The following is a 26774-nucleotide window of genomic DNA, read 5'->3' on the forward strand; positions in this document are numbered from 1 at the left end:
TACCATCTTTTAAGTACAAACTCATCATATATAAAGCCTACATTATTTGACATCTCAAGTGAGCTTTACCTAGTTAATATTTTTGCCAACTGTTATTGTATATCTAGAGAATTGTCCTTATACTTCTAAATTTATATACATTTCCTTTCATATGTTTAAAAAATTTACTTTATATGTTAACATTATTATTTAGTACATAAAATTTTATGACCTATGAATTTTAAAAACTGATTTTTTTATGTGCTATTTTTATTTCTTGAATTCTCTTTTGATATCACTCCTGTATGCTTTCATTTATCTTCACCTTTTTCAGTTAAACTGTCTAAATCTGTTTATTTTATTTTTATTTATTTTTTAAAGATTTATTTACTTATGCATATAAGAACTGGGGTGTAAGCCAGAGGGGGGGGTGGGGAGTGGTGAGAGGATTCACCAGAGAGAGTGGGGAGCAAAACAGGCAGATCTACTGAAATACACAGCTGCGGGGAGCAGAACTTGAGACTGGAGAAGTCCACTATGCCATGTGGGTAGCTCCCTGGCCAGGGATTGAACTCATGCAGCAGTGGCTGGCGATAGCTTAATAGCCCTGTGTCTTTAACCCCTGCACTACCAGGTAGGCCCTAAATCTGTTTATTTTAAATCTGTCTTTTGTGGACACTTAAAAAAATAATTTCCAAGGGACTGTTTAATGGGTTAATTGAATTATTTACTGAATAACCGGTAACTTGTAATCTTTTAAAAATGCCTCCTTGCTATATCTTTGCTTTCTCTAATTTCTTTCTTGGTTTAAATAGATGTTAAGCTTTTTTCTTATGTGATTTGCAAGGGACACATTGTTTTATGTTTTGCTATTGATTATTAAAATTTTTTTTTTTTTTTTTTTTAGAGGCATGTTTTATTTATTTATTTGTTTTGTTTATACATGCACTGGGTACAGTCAGAAGCGCGGGAGGGTGAGAGAATTCACCAGAGCCAGAGCAGGGAGAAGAGCAGGCAGAAGGACTGAGGTACACTGCTGAGGGGAGCAGCGGGCGGCAGGAGAGGTCTGCGCGCCATGTGGGACCCTCCTCCGGTGGCCAGGGAGCAGCTGGGGATCGAACCAGCGCCGCAGAGGCCGCGGGCAGCTTCGCAACCCAGCGCTCAACCGCTGCGCCACCTGGGAGGCCCTAAAATTTTTTTGCCTGAATTTGCTAATTATTTACATCAACAATAAAGAGTATCTTCTCAGTCCTTCCTTTTTAAGATGAGAAAATTGTTGTTTTCAAACATTTATTCCTTTTTCTTAGTTTTTTTGGTATAATCTGGAATTTACAACTAATATATTATTTTCAGATGATTATTTTGCATTATTCAACTTCTCTTTGAGAGTTATCATTTGCATTTAATACTGAAATTATACACTTATGTAGATAATATTCATATTTTGATTCTGCTACCTCTTGGTGACCACCATCACCATACTGCTCGCCCCATGCTTGAGAGTCACTGCCTTCCTTCTTTTGTCAGAATATCAGAAGGAATGGAATCAGAACTTTGACAAAGTTTATCTGAAAGATTACTGAACTCCACCCCACATTTCTAATATTAAAGGAGAAACAGAGAAAGATGAGCACAGAGAGAAGAAATAAGCTTGTAACTTCCAATGATTAAAGATTTGAAAAATAACTGATAGTTCAGTTTGTTTTGCTATTTAACTATGCCTGTTGGTGCTGGTCAGATACAGATTTATCTGTATCTTATTTGTGGAGTTGAATGATTTTAATTATTGAGTTAGGTTGTTTCAGCAGCTGGGTTACAGCTTAAGTGTTATAGTTGTGGCTGGAGTATTACAGCAAACTTTTATCCAGGGCTTCAAGCACTGCTGGGAGGGAAGGGGAAGGTGGGCCTTGTTGGGGAAGTGAGGTGGGAGGGGTGGTGGGTGGGAATACAGAGTATACAGAGTCAAAGAATGGAAAGGCCAAGGAAGACTGGGGGAGGGAGCTTATATTGACAAAAGGGGTGGGGCTAGGGCCACTTCATGCAAATGATGTTTTCAGTCAATGCAGTTCTGACTGGTTTGTTAAAAGGTGATTGGCAGAATTTCTGTACTGAGCGTGGCTTTGCCAGTATGGTTTCATTTCTTTTCATCTGTGGACATGTCTGTGCATGCCTGGATCCTGGGACATATCTAAACCATCTGACCCTCAACAGCCTCCGGGGCTCTATTGTTCCCCAGACTCACATTGGCTTCATGTACATTTTTCTTTATTTATCACCATTGGCTTAATTAAATTTATTGCAAAGGAGAGAGTTTTCTGGAACAGCTAAATAAGCTACAGGTGATTTATTGAAGTATGACTTTTCATTTTCTTGGAAATCAGTTGATTAAGATTTCAATCTACCATTCCTTTTCTGAAAAGGGAATTTAATGTTTACCTTTTTAGAAGAAGAATTATCAAGTAACAATCATTTGATTTTCTTGTAATGGAGGTAGAACTGACATAGTCTGTTAGTTTCAGGTATAGACATAATGTTTCAATATTTGTATAGATTGAAATTGTTAATGGGCAAAATGAGGGGCACCAAGATCCCCCAACCTGTGTTCTAAAGGGCATGGTTCTGCCAGTCTCTGAGTGCGTAAGAACTTTAATGAATGGATGTGCATAGAGAGGGAAGAAGGGAATGGATGTAGTTTCCCAATAAAACACCCAAAGTTACCTATCCCCCCACGGGTAAATGCTCAGTCAAACAAGATTGGCTCCAAGTGGGGCCCCTTTTGAGGCCAAAGGTCTAAGGTACCTTCTGGCAGGGAACTATAGGAAAGGGAAAGAAGGGGCCAGCCAAGTCTAGGATGAAAGTAGCAAACTTAAAGTACAAATCAAGATAAAGGCTGTCATTGTCAGCCTCCCCATGTGTCTCACACCCATGTATTTCTCCTATGTCCGGAAGTCACTGGTGCAAGTCCAAAACTGAGATGCAAGCACCTCCTCCTTCACATGTCTGCTCCTCCTGTCTCTGCCTGTGTCTCCCCCGAAACTTTTTTAGCTTCCCTTGCTGCTCAGCTCCAACCTTCATTAAGTGGGGCAGGAAACATGGAACCTCCCCTTTCCATGGAGAGTCCTGTCACAAAATGATCACCACAGTAAGTCTAGTTGGTGGCTGTTACCATACATGTTATAATTTTTTTCTTGTGATGAGAAGTTTTAAGATCTCTATAAACAACTATTAAATATGCAATATAGTATTATTAACTATAGTCACCATGCTTACATACTTCCCCATGACTTATTTTATAATTGAAAGTTTGTATATTTTGAGCCCCATCACCCATTTGCCTATCCTCCGTTATACCACCCCATCCCCAAAGTGACCACTGTTTTCTGTATCTTTAAGCTTGATGTTGTTGCTTTTTTACATTTCAATATAAGTGAGCTAATGCAGTATTTGTCTTTCCCTGTCTTGACTTATTTCACTGAGTCTAATGTCCTCAAGGTATGGCCATGTTGTTACAAATAGCAAGATTTATTTTTTAACAGCTGAATAATAGCTTACTGTGTGTATGTGTCCATGTCTTGGCAATTGTAGTGATGCCACAGTGAATGTGTGAAGGTTGCACATATCTTTTAAAGTTAGTGTTTTTGTTTTTTTCAGATATGTATGTCTTCTTTGAAAAAAAAAATCTTTCAGCTCTTTTGCCTATTTTTTTTTTTTTTTAAGATTTATTTATTTATTTATACAAGCACTGGGTACAGTCAGAAGCATGGGAGGGTGAGAGAATTCACCAGAGCCAGAGGGGAGAGCAGAGCAGGCAGACTAATGAAGTACACTGCTGAGGGGAGCAGCGGGCGGCATGAGAGTTCTGCGCACCATGTGGGACTCTCGCCCAGCGGCTGGGGATCGAACCGGCACTGCAGAGGCTGCGGGCAGCTTCGCAACACAGCGCTCAACCGCTGCGCCACTGGGGAGGCCCCATCTTTTGCCTATTTTTAAATTGAGTTCTTTATATATTTTGGACATTGACCTTTTATCAAACATAATTTGCAAATATTTTCTACCATACTGTAGATTGCTTTTTTATTTTGTTAAAGGTTTTGCTGTGCAGAAGATTTTTGGTTTGATGTAATCCCACTTTTTACTCTTAATGCCATTAGTATTAATTTACCTAGTAACTTACAATATCTAAGTATTCTTTGTTTTATCTAGAACCAAATTTGCTTGCCTTGGAATGTCACTTTTTGCAAATTCACTTTCAAGGTGATTTTTATTAGAGTCTAATTAACAAATGTCAAAGAGATGCCACTTGATTTATTTTCATAATAATTCATATGGGAAAAACAAGGGTTTGAAAGGAATTCCCTTCTTGTCAAATTTGGGGTAAAATCTTAAACCCCTAAATTAAAATTTAGAACACAAAGGAAGAAACAATCAAGTTCTGTTATCTCATTGAATAGATTAACTATCCTTTTCCATGTCCTTTATACTTCTCACAGAATGTTTGCTGCTATTTGCTGGCATTTGAGCCAGGAGCAGTGGGTTGTACAAAACAGCTTCAGCATAACCGTAAACTTCAGAAATGTCATTTTTTTCCACAACAAAGGCATCTTTGTTCATGGCCTTATGTTGGTTGCCCGGAAAATGACTGCAGTTGACAACTGCGAGGTCAACGTGGATGTTCATGTTAATTTTCCAAGTTAGGACACAACATGCCTATTGTTAGGCGATAGAAACATGTGAGAACTGGCAATGAGAAACTTTGCAAACAACTAATTGGAAGAAGCTTGATTCCAAGAGAAAAGGGAAATTGTGCAATAACTTCATTTACCATTATTACCTCTGGTACTCAGAGAAGCTGAAGGAGAGGGGAAAATAGACCTGCACTAGCTGGAAAGATAATAATGCACAAAAGAATCTTGCCTGGAGACATGAGACCTGAGTGTGAATGTTAAGGAGCTATGTGCATAAGGTATGAAGCTGCTTGGATTTATTCCTGTGTTTTCAAATAGAATAAGTAAAACGGCCCATTATATGGAACACTGCAGTACACATGATTTGCCAGTTTGAACTAAAGATTAACTAAATGTTCTATTTTAAATAAGATTTACAGTCAGGAATATAAAAATGACTGGAAGGACATTTTTTGTTAAACATATTTTATTTCTTATATTATCTTGAGACTTAGAATAAGTAACTTTCTTTTAGCTTCAAAACAAGAACTACTGTCTTAAATATTTAGGTAAGCTATGTATTATTTTTATTATGTGCATTATGCTGACTTTTGTTTTCCTTTTTAATAAAAAATGTTCTCATTTCCTATTTCTAAGACTTTCCTAACATCCTGATTCTACCGTAGAAACATACGCAACCTAACTTACTATGTTTCTTTCTCCCCTACTCTTTCTCTTAATGTGCGAGTAGGTGAGCAGAAAGAGGTGTCCTCAGAGAAGCGTCACTCCTCACCTTGCATGGGATCTGGTTGGGGGCTGGGTATGTGGTGGTAGCAGGAGGAGTCCTGGGAGACAGTAGTGGTTGCCACTGTTTGTTGATGCCTGCTTTATGCCAGGTATTATAATCAAGTCTCTTACTCATCCTCCTCATTATTCTCTAAGAAAGGGCACCATGCTCTTTCTAAAGAGAAGAAAATGAGGCTTCAAGAGATTATATGCCTCCACAAATCATTTCACATACTTAGTAGTGGCAATTAGGAAACAGCAGCAATGAAAAAGCACACTGTTTCCCATTTTCTGTGATGAAACAAGGGAATGGAAGGCACCCTCAGAGTTCTGACTATATAACTTCCAGATCTGAGGCTCCCTGGAAAATGGGGAACTCAAAAGGATATTGCAGTAGAAGACTAAGTGTGGAAAAATTTGGATTAAATAATGAGAGTGTCCTGGTAATAAAGCAATTAGGAAATCTCTTGAACAAGTCTAGAGTCCCATTTATTTTACATTTCCTTGAATACCTGGAGAACAATTTTTGTGACTCCTCTTAAAACTAGCCCTTTATTAGTAATGTTTATCTTCTATTTCCCCAATTGTTATCTGTGAAAAACTCAAAACAACTGACGTTTTTCTAGGGACAGAAAAAAGGGGGAAGTCTGTGTTCATTTTTCAGTTAGTTGAGGAGAACAGAAATTTTGGTCCAAGGCAGTAGCAGCTGGTGCCAGTGCAAGAGCAGGTCAATCCTTGTCCCTGGGAATTTATACCAGATGAAGGTCTTAGGTCCATCGGGGGAACCGGGATAAGCAGGTTGCCAAGGGGGACTTTAAGACGGCAGTGCTGCTCCCTTACTCCCAGCACCTCTCTCCTTTTTCTCTAGCCTACAGTCTAAATCCTCTTTCTTCTACCTTTGAAGTCTTCCCAAAATCTGCGACTGTGCAGAGTCAGGGCTGAACCTGGAAGACCAGAGAGGCATGTAAAGATTTTGCCAACACTTAGCAATCCAGAAAGGTCTCGGATTGCCAGTAATCTAAGCTAGAGATAAAGAAAAGAGAAGCCATTTTAGAACGAGGGGGGAGCAGGCCTGGGAATTGTCAAGAAAGAACATCATTTAACAGCAGCAGAATAAAATGGGGGTGTTAGATATAATCAGAGAGACCAGGAAAGAGGTAGAGTCCCTATTGCCTGTCAGATTGGTAAGAGAGTAAGAGAAGGGAGAGGTATTCCTGACATTTCAACTGGAGACTCATACTACATGACTCCCTGGAAAAACAATATATATATTTGGCATTCTGAATCCAGAAATGCATTACAAATTACTGCCTTTCAGTGTGCTGTATACACACATGGTTTAAAAACAAGTTAAGCCCACCATAATCAGGTCTAGCCTTCCCTAAAGTAAGCTCTGCTTTTTTTTTTTTTAATTCTTACAAGAAGAATTTACTCTTCAACATTGATAATAACCCACTTTGATTTTTATTCTTATTTATTTATTTTTGTGTAGAAGGACTGGGTTGCAGGCCAAAGGTGTGGGAGGTGAGAGGATTCACCAGAGACAGTGGGGAGCAGAACAGGCAGATTTTACTGAAATACACTGCTGAGGGGAGTAGTGGGTGAGACAGGAGAGGTCTGCTGAGCCATATGTGGGTCACCTCCCTGGCCAGGGATTGAACTCAGGTCATAGGGGTGATAGTGCTGAGACTTAACCCCTAGGCACAAGGGGGTTTATTCTTAATATCAGAGCTGAACTATTTTGATTTCTCTTCAGAAGCTTCCCACGGCATGGTGACTGTTACAGATAGCAGCTATGTTGGAAACAAGGGAATTGCTCACTGCTACTAGGTGCAGTCTCTACAGATTAAGTGGAATCAGATGTCACTCAGAATTTAGCCAAGAAATTCTGTTGCTTTTCCCACGAATGCTTTGATTAGTATGAATGCTTTTTATTCTTAGCATTGAGATGACCTATTTATTTACTTAAAAAAAAATTTGGTAGCCATTTCAGCAGTGACATTATAGCTTTTAAAACTGAATAAAGATTTTGATGTGTAGACTACTATAAATAGGACCTTTGGGAATCTGAATGAATTACTTGAGTCTGATTACCAGATAATTTAAAGGCTGAGTTTGACCTTATACCTGCCAGAGATGGAAGGTTCCACAAGGTACATAATGATCTGCAGAAAGATTCTTTGAGTGAAATAGAAAGTTTATTGAATGCATATATTAGCAGTTACTGACTCAGTAAGCTTCCTAAATCTAGAAATCAATCACTGCTTATCTGTTTAGAGAATTCATTTCTATCTTTCTGTCATCTTGGACCAAAAAAGAGAGAGAAAGAAACTCATTATATAAAAGGTGAGAAAATTAACAGGAATTTCCTACCTATTTATATATATACAGAAACACAGCACGCATGAAGTCTTAACTGCAGACGAAACTTGTGTTTGACTTTCTTTTCATACTTAGAACATTTTATATCATATTTTTAATTAAAATTTGTGAATAGTGGCAGTAGTGACTTCTTTTTTCTTGCTTGTGGATTTATGGTATAGGGGAAGAGTCTCTTAGCAGAGGCTCGCTTTGAAAGGCCAAAGGCCAAAGGTCTTTGAGTTTTTGTGTTGTCTTCCCTTCCATTTTCTTTTTTCCCCCCACCATCCTTCCTTTTTATAGTTGATTATAATGTGTAGTTAAATTTTAAAAAAATAGCTGTAATATTTATTTTTATTTTTAAAAGTTTTTCTTGGCCTTAAATTTAAAAGATTGTGAGTTGAACCTTTGAACCTTTCTTGTTTTCTAAGCAAAAACTTGCATTAAGTGACTTTTTGCTTACATTAGCAATTATTCTCGAAATTATTTTTCCCTGGTATTTTTCCTCAAAGGAAAAATTGAGAGTACTGGTATTCAGTACCTTCATTATACATTCAGGCAATCCCAAATTGTGTGGACAATTAAGTTTCCAAGCAACTTTGACAATTTAGAGAAAAGAGTAATACTCAGTAGCATTAAGGACAGGGGAATTTTTTTATAGGAAAAATAAGCTATCCAAACATGAGTTGGAAAACTAATACATTTGTAAAGAGACATAAGAGATAACAGAATAAACCATTAGCTAGATAAGAGTTAGAAATGCAGTATTAACACTTATAAATTAACAAAAGTATGTTTGTTAGTGGGATGATCTTTAAGAAATCTGTAAGTTATTGGTTAGGAAATAAGAACCTACTTTTCTATAGATGTTAAAAATGGTGATTATTAAGTTCAAGAAGTCCCTCCAGAGCAGGAAACCTTGTCTAATTTATCTTCTGTTTCCCCCACTTGCTTCACATAGAATCTTTATAAATATATGTATTCAAATATATGTATTTATATTGGTTTATGAACTTTTAAGGTGTTACAATGCCAGGGTCTTTGAGAAATTTTGTCAGGTATTGCTGCAGTTTCTTCGTTTCTTTCCTTCCTCTTTTTTGGCCACTAGCCACTGCAGACCTGTACCTGCATCTATCATAGGCAAGGAAGAATAAACAGGGACATCTATGATCTAGGAAAACCTGATATTTACAGTGGGGAAATAAGAGGAGGCATGAAGAATTGGAAGATCCCAGTATTCCATTTAAGTGCTTTGGGATTGAAAAGGGTTAATTAGCCTTTGGTTAGTGAACCATTTGACTGGTGTTGAGATGGTATGTAAAGAATATATAATAATCAGTTATGCTAAGTAGTGCATTGGGATTAAACTATGGAGGAACCCTAAGATACAGAGTTTGACATCTACTTCCAGTTTCCTTTAGCATTGTTATATGTATTACTTAAGACTTTGATGGATTCTAATCCACAAAAATTTAGGCAGGAAGTCTCTTAAATAAAAAAATCTTCATTTAACCATCTGCCCAGAAACTGGTGTAGACAGTTTGAAGTGACTAAGGTATCTATAAAGGCAAAACAACAAAAACAGAGCACCTTTGCTGAGACATGCATCACTTTGAAGGGTGATGTTATTCCTTGGGAGGGAGGAGCAGGATTTGGGACAGACTCTACAGAGATCTTACAAGTCTATCTTGAGATATGTTTGGGCGATTTTTTATTTTAATGTATTATGTTTTCCTAGATTGTCCACCATTAAGCACATGATGATATTAAGATTATTTTAAAAACACTACTATTACCTGAACAACTAAATTGTATTTCCAGAACAAATGAAATTTGAATTATCCATCATTGGATTGATTATCTACAGAATAAATTTCCTTCTGTTCAAAAGATAATTGGAAATTGACTGTGGGGTACTCGTGATAATTATTCTAATTCCCTCTATCATATAAAATCACTGAATGAGAAGAGAAAGAGACAGTGTCCCCTGTTGCTGCCGTCCTACCACCTCTCCATTCCTTCCTTTATTTCTCTCTCCCTTCATCTCCGTCTGGAGTTGAACTTTTAAATTTACCCTGCTAAGTATGGATGATTGCATATGTCTGCGTGACACAGTTATATTCTAGATATCTTTTCCATTTGTTTTAAGCAATATTTCATTGGAATACAGAGTGTAGGATGTTATTTTGACAGTGTGACGTGTAATAGCTTTGGTTGGGGGTGTGGGAGTAGTTAAGGAGTGAGTGGCAAATTATTTTCTGGCTACATCTCCAGATCAATCAGTAAATTAATTTAGAATTTGGTAAAGGATTATCTTAAGAGTGGATTATGATCTAAGAAGTTGGAGAAGCTTTCAGAAATAGAGCATTAAAATAGCCAATGGTTTTATGAAGTGTTATGTAAGACTCAGGGAGTAGAAGTGATTTATAAAGGAAAAGCTGAGTCGATACTAGTCATCAGGCAAATTAATGTATTGGCCTATGTTTTAAGGATTATGGGCTCAATCTGGATTCTACTATCTAGGTATTCTTTATGCTATAATTTGGGAAGGGGGCACTGGATCAGATGAACTTCCAATGTCCCTTAAACTCTGTGTCCTTCCAATGTCCCTTAAATAATCTATACATTGATATCTGTCAGTAGCATTTGATACTGTGAAACCCTCCTTGAAATTATCTTCTTTTAGTTCTTCCTTTAGGATGTATTCTTGGTTTTCCTTCTTTCTTTGCAGGTCCATTTTCCTCTCCTGGTTACTAAATGTTGAATGTGCGTGTATATTCTTATAGATGTATGTATATCTGTAGTTACATCTACCTATGTATCTGTGTCTCTGTCTCTCAGACTTATGCAGTCTTTTATCACTTTCTATCTTACATTACTATTTCTTAGGCTGTTGGTGATTATGCTACAGTAATTATATATAAATCAGTGGTTTCCAAATTATATTTCTAATCCTGATCTCATTTTTGATCCTGAGGACCTGTATATACAACTACTACTCAGCAGCCCTATTTGTGAATTTAAGAGGCACCTCAAGCTTAACATATTAAACAATAAACTCATAAACTCTTTTCCCCTACATACAGCATGTCTTATCTGAGTGTATGCCACCATCACTAATTACAAACAGTTGTGCACACTGGAAACTTAGGTGTCTACAGTAGTTTATCTGTTGACCCTGTAGTCAGTTTTCTCTGTTATCTAGCTTTCACAGTGGAGCCATGGGGATCTTTTTTATTTATTTATTTATTTTTTTAATAATAAATTTTATTTTTATATTCCCCATACAATCGCAACCCCCTTATTTTGACCCAAATCCCTCCCCCCCATCCCCTACCCCCCATAGAATGTCTCTGGCTCATAGTTTTTTGTTGATTTTGATTTTCACTTTCTTGTAGTTATTCATTTTCCTGGTCCCTTATCTAAGTTTTCTAGATTCCTGCTATGAGTGAGACCATCCGGTATTTTTCTTTTTCTTTCTGGCTTATTTCGCTGAGCATGATCCCTTCCAGCTCCATCCATGTTGCTACAAATTGCATGTGTTTATCTTTTTTGAATGCTGAGTAATATTCCATGGTGTATATGTACCACATCTTCTTGATCCAGTCATCTATTTTGGGGCATTTGGGTTGTTTCCAAAGCTTAGCTATTGTAAACAGTGCTGCTCTAAACATAGGGGTGCAGGTGCTCTTTGGAATTGATGTTTCTGTGTCCTTTGGGTAAATACCTAGGAGTGGAATTGCTGGATCATATGGAAGCTCTATGTTTAGTAGGTCCAGAAATCTCCACACAGCTCTCCATAGTGGTTGGGCCAGTTTGCACTCCCACCAACAGTGCAGGAGAGTTCCTTTTTCTCCACACCCTCGCCAACATTTGTTGTTGCTAGTTTTTTTAGTATGTGCCATTCTCACTGGTGTAAGATGGTATCTCATGGTAGTTTTGATTTGCATTTCCCTGATTACAAGTGATGTTGAACATTTTTTCATATGCCTGTTGGCCATTTGCATTTCCTCTTCAGAGAAGTTTCTTTTTAGCTCTTCTGCCCATTTTTTGACTGGATTATTTTCTTTGTTGTTGTTGAGTCTCATCAGCTCTGTAGATTTTTGTGATCAGTCCTTTATCATTAGTGTTGTGTGCAAAAATGTTCTCCCAGTTGGTGGGGTTTCTCTTTGTTTTTGTTATTGTCTCTTTTGCTGTGCAGAAGCTCTTTAATTTGATGTAGTCCCAGCTGTTTATCTTTACCTTCACTATCACTGCTTTGGGTGATGTGTCTGTAAAGATGTCTTTGATGTGAATATCATGTAGTGTTTCACCTATATTTCCTTCTATCACGGGGATCTTTTTTAAATGGCACATCCAACCTTGTGTCTCTGTGGCACTTTCCATGACAACATGCCAGCAGCCTTTAGGATTAAGGCTATAAATTCATTGTCATGGTCCTGCCTGCCTCCCATAGCTTTATCTTTCACCACTCTCTTCCTTGTTGTCTGAACTAAATTGTATTTCCAGAACAAATGAAATTTGAATTATCCATCATTGGATTGATTATCTACAGAATAAATTTCCTTCTATTCAAAAGATAATTTGGAATTGACTATGGGGTACTCGTGATAATTATTCTAATTATTCTATTCTAATTATTATCTATTCTATTCTATTATCTATTATCTATATCTGTTCTATTCTAATTACCTATCTAATTATCTATTCTAATTCTAATTACCAACCATACTAACCTTCCTTCAGTTCCTCAACTGCACCATTGTTCATCCCACAGGGCGTTTGCCTTGCTGTTCCCTATGCCCAGAACATTTCCTATTCTTTTCCCATTGTGAGGACCTTCTGTTTTGAGCTCAATGCTAACTTTTTTTTTTTTTTTACAATAGTGTTCCCTGATCCCTTCCACTTTAGACCAGGTTCCTTCTAAACGTTTCTATAGCAGTTTGTTCTTTCTCCTTTTCTTTTTCCTTTTCTTTTCCCCTCCCCCGCCTCTTTATTTTTCTCTTTCTTTCCTTCTTTCTTTCTATTTATCTCACATTATTATATACTTCATGATTTCATTAGTAACTGCCTCCCCCACTAGACTGTATTATAAGGGCAAGGGCAGTTTTTGATTTTTGCTCACTGTCGTATTATACGATTCTTGTAAAATCCTTTCACAAATAGGTAGTTAGATTATTTTTAGAGAGAATGAGTTAAATAGTTATGCAAAGCAACCATCTTTTTCAGCTTTCTTCAAGATCAGAGCAAAAACTAAAAGAGAAAAAATAGAATTAACCTGCAGCCTCTCCCTTTCTGTGAACTCTTTTCCATTTAGGGTATTACCTGGTTCAAGCCACTCCTAGCTTTGAACTTACAGGAATAAAACTAAAACAAAGCAAGAAGCAAAAACCTTCCTCATCTCCATATTCTCACCTGGTTGCTGTCTTATTTGTATCCTTCCCATTATAGCTGGTGAAAAAGTAGAGCAAGAACACAGAGTTTGAAAATATTAATCAAACTTAAACACCATCAATCATGCTTACACTCTGCTGCTTCTGGATATGTGGCCTACTTTTAATTCTAAAAATGAAGAAGACAAGTAATAGTTGCTTTGAGGATCAAATGACAATTCATATGAAGTGCTTAACATTGTGCCTGGCACATATTTAGTGACTGTAACTGTTAGCAGCAGTCATTGTTGTCCTTGTCATTATTAGGAACTGAACTACAATATGTCCCCCAATCAGCTATTGCTTGAAATCCTAACTCCCAGTGTGGCTGTGTTTGGACATAGGGCCTTTAAGGAGATAATTTCTGTTGGTTAAGCCACTCAATCTGTAGTATTTGTGGTGTCAGTCCTAGCAGACAAACAGGATGATGATTATGGTCATCATCATTGTGTTCATAGTCATCACCTTCATCCTGCACTTTCAGTAATCTTTTTTCATATTTTCTCCTTAACCTAATGACGTCAGATTTTTTCCTATTATGAAATTATCATATGTTACTGGTTATTTTTATATAACTAAGTTCGGAAGACTGGTTCTTCTCTAGTTTGACTTCTTTGTGGTCCTTGACAATCGTTTTCTCCCTCAGGAAAATCTCTCATCTTGAAATTCCTGCTTGGGCTCCTTCCTAATTTTCCTTCTTGAACTCATCTTCATCTGTACCTAAATGCCACTATCCTGTGCATCCAGCCCACCATACTCATTGGCTAATATACTAACAGAATACTGCTCAGCCTGCCAAGCATGTCCATTCCCTAATCTGTGGAACCTGTGACTATGTTATGTTACATGACAAAAGGAAACTTACAAATGGAGTTAAGATTATAGATCTTAAAATATGTGTATACATCGAGTGGAACCAAAGTAATCATAAAGGCACTTAACAGTAAAAGAGGACAAAGAACAGTTAGAAAGCTCTAACAACAACAACAAAAATAAGCAAGGGGGGTTTGTGTGTGAGAGGTACTCCCCCCTTGCCATTGTTAACTTTGAAGATTAAGGATGGGGGCCACAAACCAAGGAATGTGGTAGTTTCTACAATCTGGATATAGCTCTCAGCTGGATGACCAGCAGTGAAATAAGGAAATCAATCCTACATCTTTAAGTAACTGAATCCTGCCAATAACTTTAATGAGAACAGAAATGGATTCTCCCCTAGAACCTTTAGAAAGAAGTTCTACTAACACCTTGATTTTAGCCTATGGAGACCTATGATGGACTTCTGACATAGGAACTCTAATAGAGTTTTGTTATTTTAAGCCACTAAGTCTGTGATAATTTGTTATAGCAAAAATAGAAAACTAGTCTAGCTAATGACTCAAATTTGAATTGCCATCTCAGATTTCTCTCTGAATCATAAATTCAACTGCCTACTTTTCTGTGATATCTGTAGGTACCTCAGATCCACTATGTTGAAGTGAGACTTCTTCCTATGACCTACTCTTGTTTCTTGTCTTGATTGATATTGCGCCTATCCATTCAGATGCCTTAGTCAAAACTCTAGGGGGGCCTCCCTGGTGGCACGAGGGGTTAAGCACCGCACTATGAAGCAATCCTCATCCTCTGCAGCACGAGTTCGATCCCTGGCCAGCCAGGAGAAACCGTATGGCGAAGCAGACCTCTCCTGTCTTGCCCACTGCTTCCCTCAGCAGTGTATTTCAGTCAGTCCGCCTGTTCTGTTCCCCACTCTGTCTCTGGTGAATCTTCTCACCCCCCACATCTCTGGCCTGTACCCCAGCTCTTGTATGCATAAATAAATAAATCTTTTTTCAAAAAAATCTAGGGGTCAGCTTAAACTCCTTCCTCTCTTATACTACTCCTCTATATATACATCCCTATTTCAGTAATTTGTTATCAAACCTTTTTGATTTTAGGTCCATTACACTGATTTAGGTTATGATCCTACCACTTCTCACTTGAATTTCTCACTAGTCTGTGGACATATTTTTTTGACTCTACTTAAAACTTCCTCCTACTTCATTTCCTTGTTCTATGAAGGAACAGGGCCTGTTTGAAATTAAATCATGTTTCTCCCCTCTTTATGGCTGTGCATTGCCATATCAGAAAATTCCCAATATCTAAACATTATACACAAGACTTTTTTATGATCTTGGCCCCTGCTTTCCTTTCCAGCCTGGAACCTCTTTGTTCTTTAACACATATTACACTGTCCAGCTGTCTTAGATTTTCTTGACTATGTACTACCCTTTCATGTCATCAGTATCTTGTACATACTTTAAGTCTTTTAAATCTGTCTCAAATCCTGTCTTCTTTCTTTTCCTAACTCCCATTTCTTCTCTAATCTTCAACTAAATTGTCCCTTTCCACATCTCTTTCCATCCCAAACTGAAGTAGTTGCCCATCTTTGTGGACCCAAAGCATCCCATCTTTATAACACTTACCTTTATACTAAAATTTTTATTTACAAGGGATCCTTTCCCTTTAAACTCTAAGTTCTTTGAGTTCAGAGGACTGTTTTTTTGTTCTGTCTTTTTTTAATTTTTGTGTCTTAAGCACCTATTATAGTATCCGATGCTCAGGGACTTAGTAACTGATGGTTTAAAGCATAAATATGAGGAATAACCGAAGCCTGAGGATTGTGAGTCTAACAAGTGGGTTTCCACATGAATTTTTAGAGTCACCTTTCCTGGACATCCTAAGATCAATATTAAATGTTTGTGGAATAGTTTAATGGCAGCTTTTTTGTCGTTTTGTATAAAAGCTAATGAGAGCATTTGAATTTGGTGCTGGGAATACGTGCAGGTAGAGCTCACCGAAAACTTACTTGAGAAGAGAAAGTCTTTAAGGATGAAGAGACACTTGTAAGACAGATACTGGACCCATTCATTTCAACCTTCATCTTTCGTCTACAAAAGGGACTGCCCCTTTTAGTTTTGCTTCCCTTTTTTAAAAAGTGAAGATTTCCTGTTCCAGAAGGGAGTAAGCATATTAAAAAGCATTAAGTTATCTTCAGTTTTCGTTTGTTTAATGTTTAGTGATAGTTACTTTATGGGGTTTTCCAGCTCTGGGAAAATTGTTATTAACTGAACTCTTGATTACAACATCAGTCATCCCCAAGGACAGAATTTTGCCCTGTTTTTCATGTTTGATAAAATGTTTATCTTTTTAATAGTGCTTTTTATGCATCTAAAAAGGAAATGTTCAGGGCTAAACGTAAAATGCTTCCCTTTTTTCCTCTCATAGGAGGAAATAACTTCCCCAGGGCTGTCCTTTAATGAATCAGATCCTGTTTATACTTGTTTTTGTGTCCTCAATCCTCAAGGTCCCTTGCAGTTTTGAACATCTTAAGCGAATAAATGAATGAAAATAGTTTCTCCCCTATTTCATTTAAAGGCTTTATCCTCCCCTTGTAAGTTTATGTTAATTAACAATTTCGTATTGTATGGAAGAAAAATGCAGGTAAAATGTAGCTATTGCTTCACCTGCTTTTCAAGGTAAGTCATAAAAGTATATTTTGCATGGGTGATGGTGATATTTATATTACCTGTGTAAAAGAAAAGAAATACAGAGCTGTTTTTTTTTTTACTACTTAAGGAGAAATATCTAGACAGAGACCTTATATTCTTCATAAAAATCAACTCAAAATGGATTATAGACTTATATGTAAAATGCAAAATTATAAAACTTCAAGAAGAAAACATATGAGAATATGTAGGTGAGTTTGGGTATAGTGATGATTTTTTAGATATAACACTATAGAGGCACCATGAAAGGAATAATTGATAGGTTCATTAAAATTAAAAACTTCTCTGTAAAAGGCACTGTTAAGAGATTAAGAAAGTATGTAACATACTGGGAGAAAATATTCAACAAAGACACATCTGACATACAACTATTATCCAAAGCATACAACGAGCTCTTAAAATTCAACAATAAGAAAACAACTTGATTAAAAAAATGGGTCAAAGACCTTAACAGACATCTCACCAAAAAAATTAATTTAAGTGACAAATAAACCACATGAAAAGATGTTCCACATCATTTGTTATCAAGGAAATGCAAATTAACAAAATGATGAAATACCACTATCCACCTATTAGAATAGTTAAACCTAGAACACCGATAACACCAAATGCTGACATGAGAATATGGAACCACAAGAACTTTCATTCATCATTGGTAAGAATGCAAAATGGTATAACCTTTTTGGAAGACAACTTGGGATTTTCTTACAAAACTAAGCATTCCTATTTTATGGTGTACTTTATTTGCATTTTTTGGTATTTACCCAGTGGAGTTGAACACTTCTGTCCACATAAAAATCTGCAGTTTTATTTAATACTGTGAAAACTTAGAAGCAAACAAGATTTCCTTCAGTAGGAGTATGATAAATAAACTGTGGTACTTTCAGACATGGAATAGTGTTCATCCCTAAAGAGAAATGCACTATTAAGCCATGAAGAGGATGCGGTAAACTTAAATGCATATCACTAAGTGAAAGAAGCCAATTTGAAAATACTGCATACAATATGATTCCAACTCTGTCCCATTCTGGATAAGACAGAACTATGATGGCAATGAAAATATCAGTCTATTGAGACGGGAGAGGGATGATAGGGTGGAGCACAAAGGATTATTAGTACAGTTGAAACTACTCTATATGACATAATGATTTGTCCAAATGCATAGTGTTCAACACCAAGAGTGACCCTAATGTAAACTATGGACATGTGTAATTGTGATGTGTCAGTGAAGCTTCATCAATTGTAACAAATGTAACACTCTGGTGGGGGATTTTGACAATAGGGGAGACAGGTGGGGTCAGAGGGTATATGGAAAATCTCTGTACTTTCCTTTCAATTTTGCTGTAAACCTAAAACTGCTGTAAAAAGCATAAAATCTTTTTTAAAAGGTGAACTTATACAAATCTTTCAGCGATTCATCTCATATAAAACTGGGAGGGAAAGTTACTTTGAATAATAGATTCATATACCCATCAAACTTAATCATACTCACATTTTAGAAATGAAAGCACTAAAATTTTTTGTCTTTTATTTAGCCTTTCTGAGAAAGTTATTTCAGAATATATTTCCACGAAACAGTGATAAACTTGAAGAAGCTGGATAACATAAACGGAAAAGTGCTCAACTGGAAACCATTTTTTAGTTGCTTGTCTAGAAAGCAGTTGATCTAGGTTAAAACTGGTCTTCAAGAACATGTACATCGCTTGGGTTCCAAGCGATTGAGTTGGAAGAAACAGAAATATGATGGAACCAAGCATCTTTTCTCCTAACTACCACTACCAACACCACCACCACCACCACCACCACCAGCACACAGGGAAGGACTCGGAAACTAAAGGGAAAAAATTATAATGATCCAAATATGAAAGATAAGTTATGATTTCAAGGGACTATCAGACATGTTCCACTGGAAAAAAGTATTCATTTGATCTTGACATAAAAATGCTTTGCTTTGAATATGATAGTGATCATGACTTTGGAAAAGCACATTTGGAAGTATAATCCTAACTTGCTTTTTGGCTTTGTACTGAAGTATATTTACATGGCTGGAATATTATATAAAAATATTTTGGTTTTTAATTTTAAAATAGACCTATAATCAAAGCATACAAACCTTTATTATGGTTATATAACCAAAAGAAATGATAATAAAATTTAACAGTATAAAGAAAAAAGAACTACTGACAGGAGTTGGAAGGTAGAAAATAGAAAGGAGATGAAGGGAAAGGTAAAAATGGTAATGCCTTTCTAATACAAAATGAATACCGGAAAGAATGCTGAATAACGATGCCTTAAAATATGGTAAAAGTACTGTTATAATTATCAATATTGGAAGGAGGAGAAACTTGCAATAGTGTAAGTAAAATGTTTGCCTGTAATAGTAAAGTGTGTAAATTTGTTCTCAAGGCGGTAGCAGTAGTATGTGCAGATACTAGTTAATGCAAAAGTAACTTAAAATAGTTAAACTTGATTATTTCTGGGGGCTACAGCAGGGTCTTATTTATCATTATGAGCCCTCTGGAATATTTGAGCTGTAAGCCTTATATGAGTATGGCATAAAATTGATGTGTTCAGAAGAAAGGATATTTATAAGCCAGTATCCTTTGGAGGAAAAGCAAATGGCATATTTATAAGACAAACAATTTGGTTATTATCAAGAATTTTCTGTTTCTAGCAATATCATGATTCCCATACTTCCTTTTGTAAATCTGTTACAATCACTAGATATCACCTTGAGACCAAGGACTGTGTCTTAAACTTTTTAATAATCCTCACATGCCACTCAGTAATATTTGTGAGATGCTTTTTATTTGTAAACATTGTATGCACTTAAGGTTCAGGGAACCCTGTTCAGAGGCAGAGTGAAGTATAGAAGTATCACATCCACTTGGCTTTAGTCTCCATCTAGCACCTAGAAGAATAATCACTGGATAACTTACTGCTTTCCACTTGCAAGTAATCCTATTACAGTGGCAAAGAAAATAATTTACAAGTATTAGAGCACTGAGATTGACCTCTGTGGTCTGGCATATAATATATCATGCAATCTTGTGGCTGAGTTTGTATGTGTAACAGGATACAATAGTACTAATTCTGAGTCATAGTGGTATATCGTTTCAAGTCATATCCTAGTTCATCTAAGAGTTTGAGGCCAGAATTCTAAGTCCAGATCACCAGAAACAGGACACCTTCGATTTTCACTGGAAAGTCCCTACGTGCAAAACTTTTTCCCAGAGGAATAATCACATTAGATCTAGTTGCAAAAGCTGAATTGTTGCCCTTAGTGTCTAAGGATACCAATACTGTTCCTGCTAATATCTCTCCTGGGAATCTTAAGTCTAGGAAGCCTGCTTTTTCCCCTCCTTCTCTCCATGCCTCTCTAATTTCATAAACATTCATGAAATGTTTGTAGTATGAAAGACATATATTAATATTCTAGAAGATGTGAAGATATGTTGACATACATCATAACGACGTAGGAGAAATTCTGAGGGGTTTCTTTTGCAGTACCATATATCCTGCACTCTAATGAATGAATGAAATGCCATACATCCCACACTTTACACATGCATATATATACTTTGAAATCATTACAATAGAGACTCATTGTGTTTGATAAGAATGTGTCTCTCACTGCAGTAGAAAAATAAAAATCAGCAAAAGCTTAGAGACTTACATTCTATAAATAGAAATATGTCAAGAAATGTAGTACTCTATTACATTATAATCATATATCAAATGTTATGTGGATGATGATATACATTATTTTGAAAATGTTAGATAATGTTTTTTGTTTCCTCTATGCAGTCTGTTCTTTTTATACGCCATTCACCTCTAAGATTAACTTAATAGTAGTATAAAGGAAGAAACAGGTAGACAATGCCAAAACAGGGATGTTCATAGGTTAGAAGAAGAGGAAGTACCACAGGGAGAGAACCACTACAGGAAGGAGAAGTAAAAGAGTTGATTCCAGAACAGAAAGAGAAGAAGGGGAAAATATTAGATTGCTCTAGACTAAAACTCTAGAAAGGGTTAATGTTATTGTTTAGAAACAATCTGATAGATATTAAGGACTCCTTAAGCAGGGGAGATTTTTTTTTCTTCTATCTGCTTGGACAAACTGGGTCATTTTCTCTTAGAAAAGTACTTTGTCTAGCATGGACCCGCCCAAGTTTTAAGCTTGAAGATAGCAGCCCATTTATACTTGTATCAGGAAGAATTAAAGAATACCTAGTTAAAGAATTAAATACTTAGAAAATTAAACTTAACAAAGGAGGATCTGTACAAAGAAAATTATAAGACATTGTTAAAAGAAATAGGAGACCCAAAGAAATGGAAAGATATTCCCTGGTCATGGATAGGAAGATCAACATTGTCAAAATGGCCATCTTATCCAAAACAGCATACAGATTCATTGTCATCCCTATCAAAGCTCCAGTGGCATTCTTCAAAGACATACAACAAACTTTACCGAAATTCATATGGAACTACAAAAATACTCCAAATAGCTAAAGCAGTCCTGACAAAAAAAGAGGAAGAATGGTAGTATCATACTCCCAGACTTCAAACTATACTACAAATTTCTCATACTACAAATTTTGTTTTGTTCCAACAAAAACAGGCCAATGGAATAGAAATGAGAGCCCCGAAATAAACCTACACCTATGTGGACAGTTAATCTATAATAAAGGAGCCAAGAATACACACTAGAGTAAAGAAAACCTTTTCAATAGTGTTGGGAAAATTGGATGGCCAAAGAATGAAACTAGACCACTCTCACATCATACACAGAAATCAGCTTAAAATGGATAAACAATCTGGATGTAAGATCTGAAACCATCAAATACACAGAAGGAAGCATAGACAAAAAACTCCATACCAAAGGTTTCAGAGATATCTTTGAAAATTCCATCAGCAAGAAAAATAAAAAATACATCAAACTAAAATAACTTTGCACAGTGAAAGAAACTGTCATTAAAACATCAAGATACCTTTTTGATTGCGGAGTAATATTCCATTGTGTATTATACCACATCTTCTTGATCCATTCATCCATTTTTGGGCATTTGGGATGTTTTCATATCTTATCTGTTGTAAATAGTGCTCCAATGAACATAGGGATGCAGGTGTCCTTTTGAATTAATGTTTTTGTGTCCTTTGGGCGAATATCTAAGAGTGGAATTGTTGAATCATATGGAAGCTTCATTTTCAGTAGTTTGAGGAACCTCCACACAGTTTTGCATAGTGGTTGGACCAGTTTGCATTCCCACCAACAGTGTAGGAGAGTTCCTTTTGTTTTACATCCCTGCCAACATTTGTTGCTGCTAGTTTTTTTCATATGTGCCATTCTCACTGGTGTAAGGATAAATTCATGCCATTCGCAGCAACGTGGATGGAGCTGGAAGGGATTATGCTTAGTGAAATAAGCCAGAAAGAAAAAGAGAGAGATCAGATGGTTTCATTTATAGGAGGAATGTAGAGGAAGCAAATAAGGGATCGGGGGGGGGGGAAGTAACTATAATAAAGTGAAAATCAAAATAATCAACAGGCAGCTATAGATCAGAGACATTTTGTAGGGGAGGAGGAGGAAGAAGGATCAGGACAGGGTGGGAAGAGCACAAGGGACTATGGTGATGGTGCACTGGTGAAATGGTGATAGGAATTTCATGGGGAACTCATTGTACCAATATGAAGAATTATGCAATAAAAAAATTAAACATTAAAAAAAGAGGAACCAAAAAACCAAACAGAAACCATCAGGATATCCTACTAACTGGGAGAAAATACTTTAATACCATACATCAGATAAGGAGTTGATACCAAAAATTATAAATAACTCATGCAATTCTACAAAAAGAAAACAAATAACCCAATCAAAAAATGGGCAGAAGAGGGCCTCCCCTGGTGGTGCAGCGGTTGAGCACTGGGCTGCGAAGCTGCTCACAGCCTCTGCAGTGCCGGTTCTATCCCCGGCCACTGGTGAGGATCCCACATGGCGCACAGACCTTTCTTGCCGCCCGTGGCTCCCCTCAGCAGTGTACTTCGTCATTCTGCCTGTTCTGCTCTCCGCTCTAGCTCTGGTGAATTCTCTCACCCTCCCACGCATCTGACTGAAAAAAAAAAAACTTTAAAAAAAAATGGGCAGAAGAGCTAAATAGACCATTATCCAAAGAAGACATGCAGATGACCAACAGACACATGACAAAATGCTCATTATCACTTATCCGAGGGAAATGCAAATCACAACCACAATGAGATACCACCTCATACCTGCAAGATGGGCCCACATCAGAAAGACCAGAAACAACAAGTGGTATGTGGATATAGAGAAAAAGGAACCTTCATACACTGTTGTAGGAATGTAGACTAGTCCAGACCTTATGGAAAACAGTATGGAGGGGTCTCACAAGATTAAAAATGTATCTACCATATATAGTTCAGCAATTCTAGTCCTAAGTATCTACATAAAGAATACAAAAACACTATTTGAAAAGGAAATATTCACACCTATGTTCATTGCAGCACTATTTATAATAGCCAAATTATGGAAATTGCCTAAGTGCCCACAGACAGATGAGAGGATCAGGAAGATGTGGTGTTATAAACATTAGAATACTACTCAGCAATCAAAGAAGACAAATTCTTGCCATTTGTGACAACATGGCTGGAACTGGAGGGGATTATGCAACATTAAATAAGTCAGAAGGAGAAAGACAAATACCAGATAGTGTCACTTAATATGTGGAATATAGAGAAACAAAACAAAGGGCAGGTAAAGCCAAACTAGTAATAAATCCTAGAAATATGACTGCAGAACTGAGGCTACCAGAAGGGGAAGGTTTGGGGGAGGTTGAGAACAGAGTGGAGAGCGGGGTGCAGTGAAGTATGGTAGTGGACCACAGCTTCTTTTGTGATGGGTGTGGTGGAGTAACAACATCTGAAGAAGGAGATCCTGTACCTCTAAACACAGACAATGTTGTAGACCAACATTACCTTAATAAAAAAAAAAAAAAAAAAGGCAAGAAATTCCAGGAAAAAGAAGGGGGAAAAAAAAAACTTGTCCAATTATTTTCAAAAGTAGCTCTACCATTGGGCCTCCCCTAGTGGCGCAGCCGTTGAGCGCTGAGCTGCGAGGCTGCCTGCAGCCTCTGCAGCGCCGGTTCATTCCCCGGCCGCCTGCGAAGTTCCCACCAAAAAAAAAAAAAAAAAAAAGTAGCTCTACCATTTTGCATTACCATTGTGAGTGTCATTTGCTGCACATTCTCATCAACATTTGATGTTACCCGTCTTTTCAATTCTACCCATTCTTTGGTACTGTAGTGGTTTTAATTCACTTGATGACTAATAATGTTGGAAATTTTTTCTTGCCTTACGTCACTTGTACATCTTTCTTGGCAAAGTGTTAATTTAAATCATTTTCCCACAGCAGTCATTAAAATTAATCTCTTCCTGGCTTGAAAAGCTGCATTGTTGGTTCCGTCCAATTTTTCCTTAATTCACATCTATTGATGGAAACTTTAAACACAATGTTTTTGGGGAGAACCATAACAGTCTTCAGTATTTTTTTTTTTTAATTAAAGTGGACCCTTAATACAGCCCAGCAATCATACTTCATTCATTCTGCTTTCTAGATGACTAATACCTTCTCAATTTTCCTGACTCCTATACCACTTCAACCTTCATTTTTTTGTTGTTTAATTTTTTGAGAAAGTTGAAACAAATAGAACATACTTTTTACCGTTACAACCACTACTTTACAGCATCTATCACTATATTGCCCCTATCCTCTTGTTTGTGTTAGTCAAACTGTTCCTGCTCTTATCTCAGCCCCTTTATTACTTGTCGGCTAGATCCCACCCCCTTTTGCCTACCCAAAGACATTGATCCAGCAATTCTCCTTTCCCTCTCCTCTATATTATCAATATTTCTCTCTCTTTACTGGATCATTAAGCGTGCTATTATTTTCTGTCTTTAATAAAATATTCTCTGCTTTATCATTTCCAACCCCCCCCCCCCATCAAGCCATTGTCTCATTTCTCTCCTTTACATAAAAGCCTTTTATTTATTTATTTTTTTGTGGGACCCTTGCCAGCGGCCGGCCGGGGGAACGAACTGGCGCCCGCAGAGGCTGCAGGCAGCCTCGCAGGCCGGCCCTCAACCGCTGCGCCACCAGGGGAGGCCCTACATAAAAGCTTTTTGAAAGAGTTGGGTAGATTGGCTTTCTCCAGTTCCTTTTCTTCCCATTCTTCCATAGAACATTCCAGCCACGCTTTCATCCACACTATTCTATAAAATTGCTCCTATTAAGGTTGTCAGTGTCCTCTATATTGCTAAGTTCAATGGTCAGTTCTCAGTCTTCATCTTACTTGATCTATCAGGAGCATTTGACACTTTACTTTCTTTTGAAAGTATTTTCTTTCCCTGACTTCAAAGATACTTACATGCAGTCTCCCTAATTTTAATCATTGATAGCCCCATTATTCCATTTATTATGCAAGCTAAACATCTTGGACTAATCTTTTACTCCTTTCTTTCTCTTGCAGTCCTTATGCAGTCTCTAGGTGCATCGTATTGCTTCAGTCTTAAGAATATATCCTGAATTTAAGTCCAAATATTTTTTATCATATAATAAATTGGTATCACTATCGATCAATCCCATTCACTTTTTAATGAGTTATTACATTTAAAGAATATATAACTTTTCCTTTTGTCTAAAATATTATGCTTAATTTAATTCTCCAAAGCAGGATATCCAGCAAGTTCAAATAGGATGGTCTAGATCTAATAACAAAACACCACCACCACACACATATCCCTCACTGCCCTTGCTATTCCTATCCTAGCATAAGCCCCCATGGTCTCTGCTTGCACTATTGTAATCTGTAAACTAGTCTTCCTATTTCATCCTACAAACTATTCCCAGCATAGTGGCCAGGGTGATCCCCTTAAAAAATAAGCCAGATTTTGTCATACCTCTGCTTAAATCTTGTGATTTGATCCTTTTGTCTTAGAGTAAAAGTTAATAGTGGCCTTCAAAAGTTATATGATCTTCCAACTGGCCTTTACTTACTTCTCTTAACTTCTGCTGCTCTTCCCTTCATTCTTAGTCCAGCCATATTGGTCTTCTTGAACTCTCTGACCACTTTCACTCCAGTTTTTGTGACCTTTAATTCTTTGCTCAGATATCACATTTCCAGGGAATCCTCCCTAACCATGCAATTTAAATTGTAAATTTTCCATGCTATCCCAACCCCTTGTACCACCTTTAAAAAACCATAACACTTAAAAAATTCTAACATAGTTACATAATTCATGTATTTATTTTAGTTGTCATTTACTGCCTCTTCCTACAAGAATATAAACTTGCAGGGACAAGATGTTTATTTTGTTAACTGATATGCCTCCATTACCTAAAAACAGAGCCTGAAGTATTATAAAGATACAAATATTTTTTGAATGAATGAAATTAAGAGTTTAAAACTGAAAGAAGGCAGGAATAGAGAAAAAGCATATAAGGGATAAATGAGACCAAACTTGCCTTGAACTTCATGAAGTGTTTTTGGTGGGCTCAGTCTTGTGTGTGGTCTGTAGATGGATCTGGAAGGCTTTGGGTGATCAAAGCATTCCCTTTGTCTTATGCTTGGGACTCAGAAGTAGATCCATGTTACCTGAAAACGTGCAGATCTTCTTTTCCCTTCCTAACTAAACTCTTTTTTAAATGATACTTTAGTTGGGAGTTTATTAAATATACTTAATCTTAATTTACTTAGCCACTGAGGTAGGAAGAGGTTCAAGGTTATAGTCTGAAGAGTAGACGTGGGTTTTGAAAAGTGGGTGTGCTTCTTCAAAAACGATAAACACATGCAATTTGCAGCAACATGGATGGAGCTGGAAGGGATCATGTTCAGCGAAATAAGCCAGAAAGAAAAAGAAAAATACCAGATGGTCTCACTTATAACAGGAATCTAGAAAACCTAAATAAGGGACCAGGGAAAAGAATAACTATAAGAAAG

At 36.9% G+C, this 26774-nt stretch overlaps 1 protein-coding gene across 2 annotated transcripts in view; it reads left to right on the forward strand.

Moving 5' to 3' along the window:
- The window catches only part of ART3 (ADP-ribosyltransferase 3 (inactive)), an 88123-nt gene that overhangs the window by 34257 nt on the left and 27092 nt on the right, over positions 1 to 26774 (forward strand). The window contains exon 1 of one of the 2 annotated variants that reach the window (XM_054688265.1): positions 4739 to 4942. The exons of the other annotated variant lie outside the window; for it this stretch is intronic. Coding sequence (XP_054544240.1) covers positions 4919 to 4942 — 24 coding nt within the window. The 5' untranslated portion in view covers positions 4739 to 4918. Of the gene's footprint in view, positions 1 to 4738; positions 4943 to 26774 lie in introns of those variants that run through there. 2 annotated transcript variants of the gene reach the window in all.

The sequence above is a fragment of the Talpa occidentalis genome, unplaced genomic scaffold, assembly GCF_014898055.3.
Source record: "Talpa occidentalis isolate TD23 unplaced genomic scaffold, MPIMG_talOcc4v2.1 talOcc4.6, whole genome shotgun sequence".
In the NCBI taxonomy this organism is placed as follows: Eukaryota; Metazoa; Chordata; class Mammalia; order Eulipotyphla; family Talpidae; genus Talpa; species Talpa occidentalis.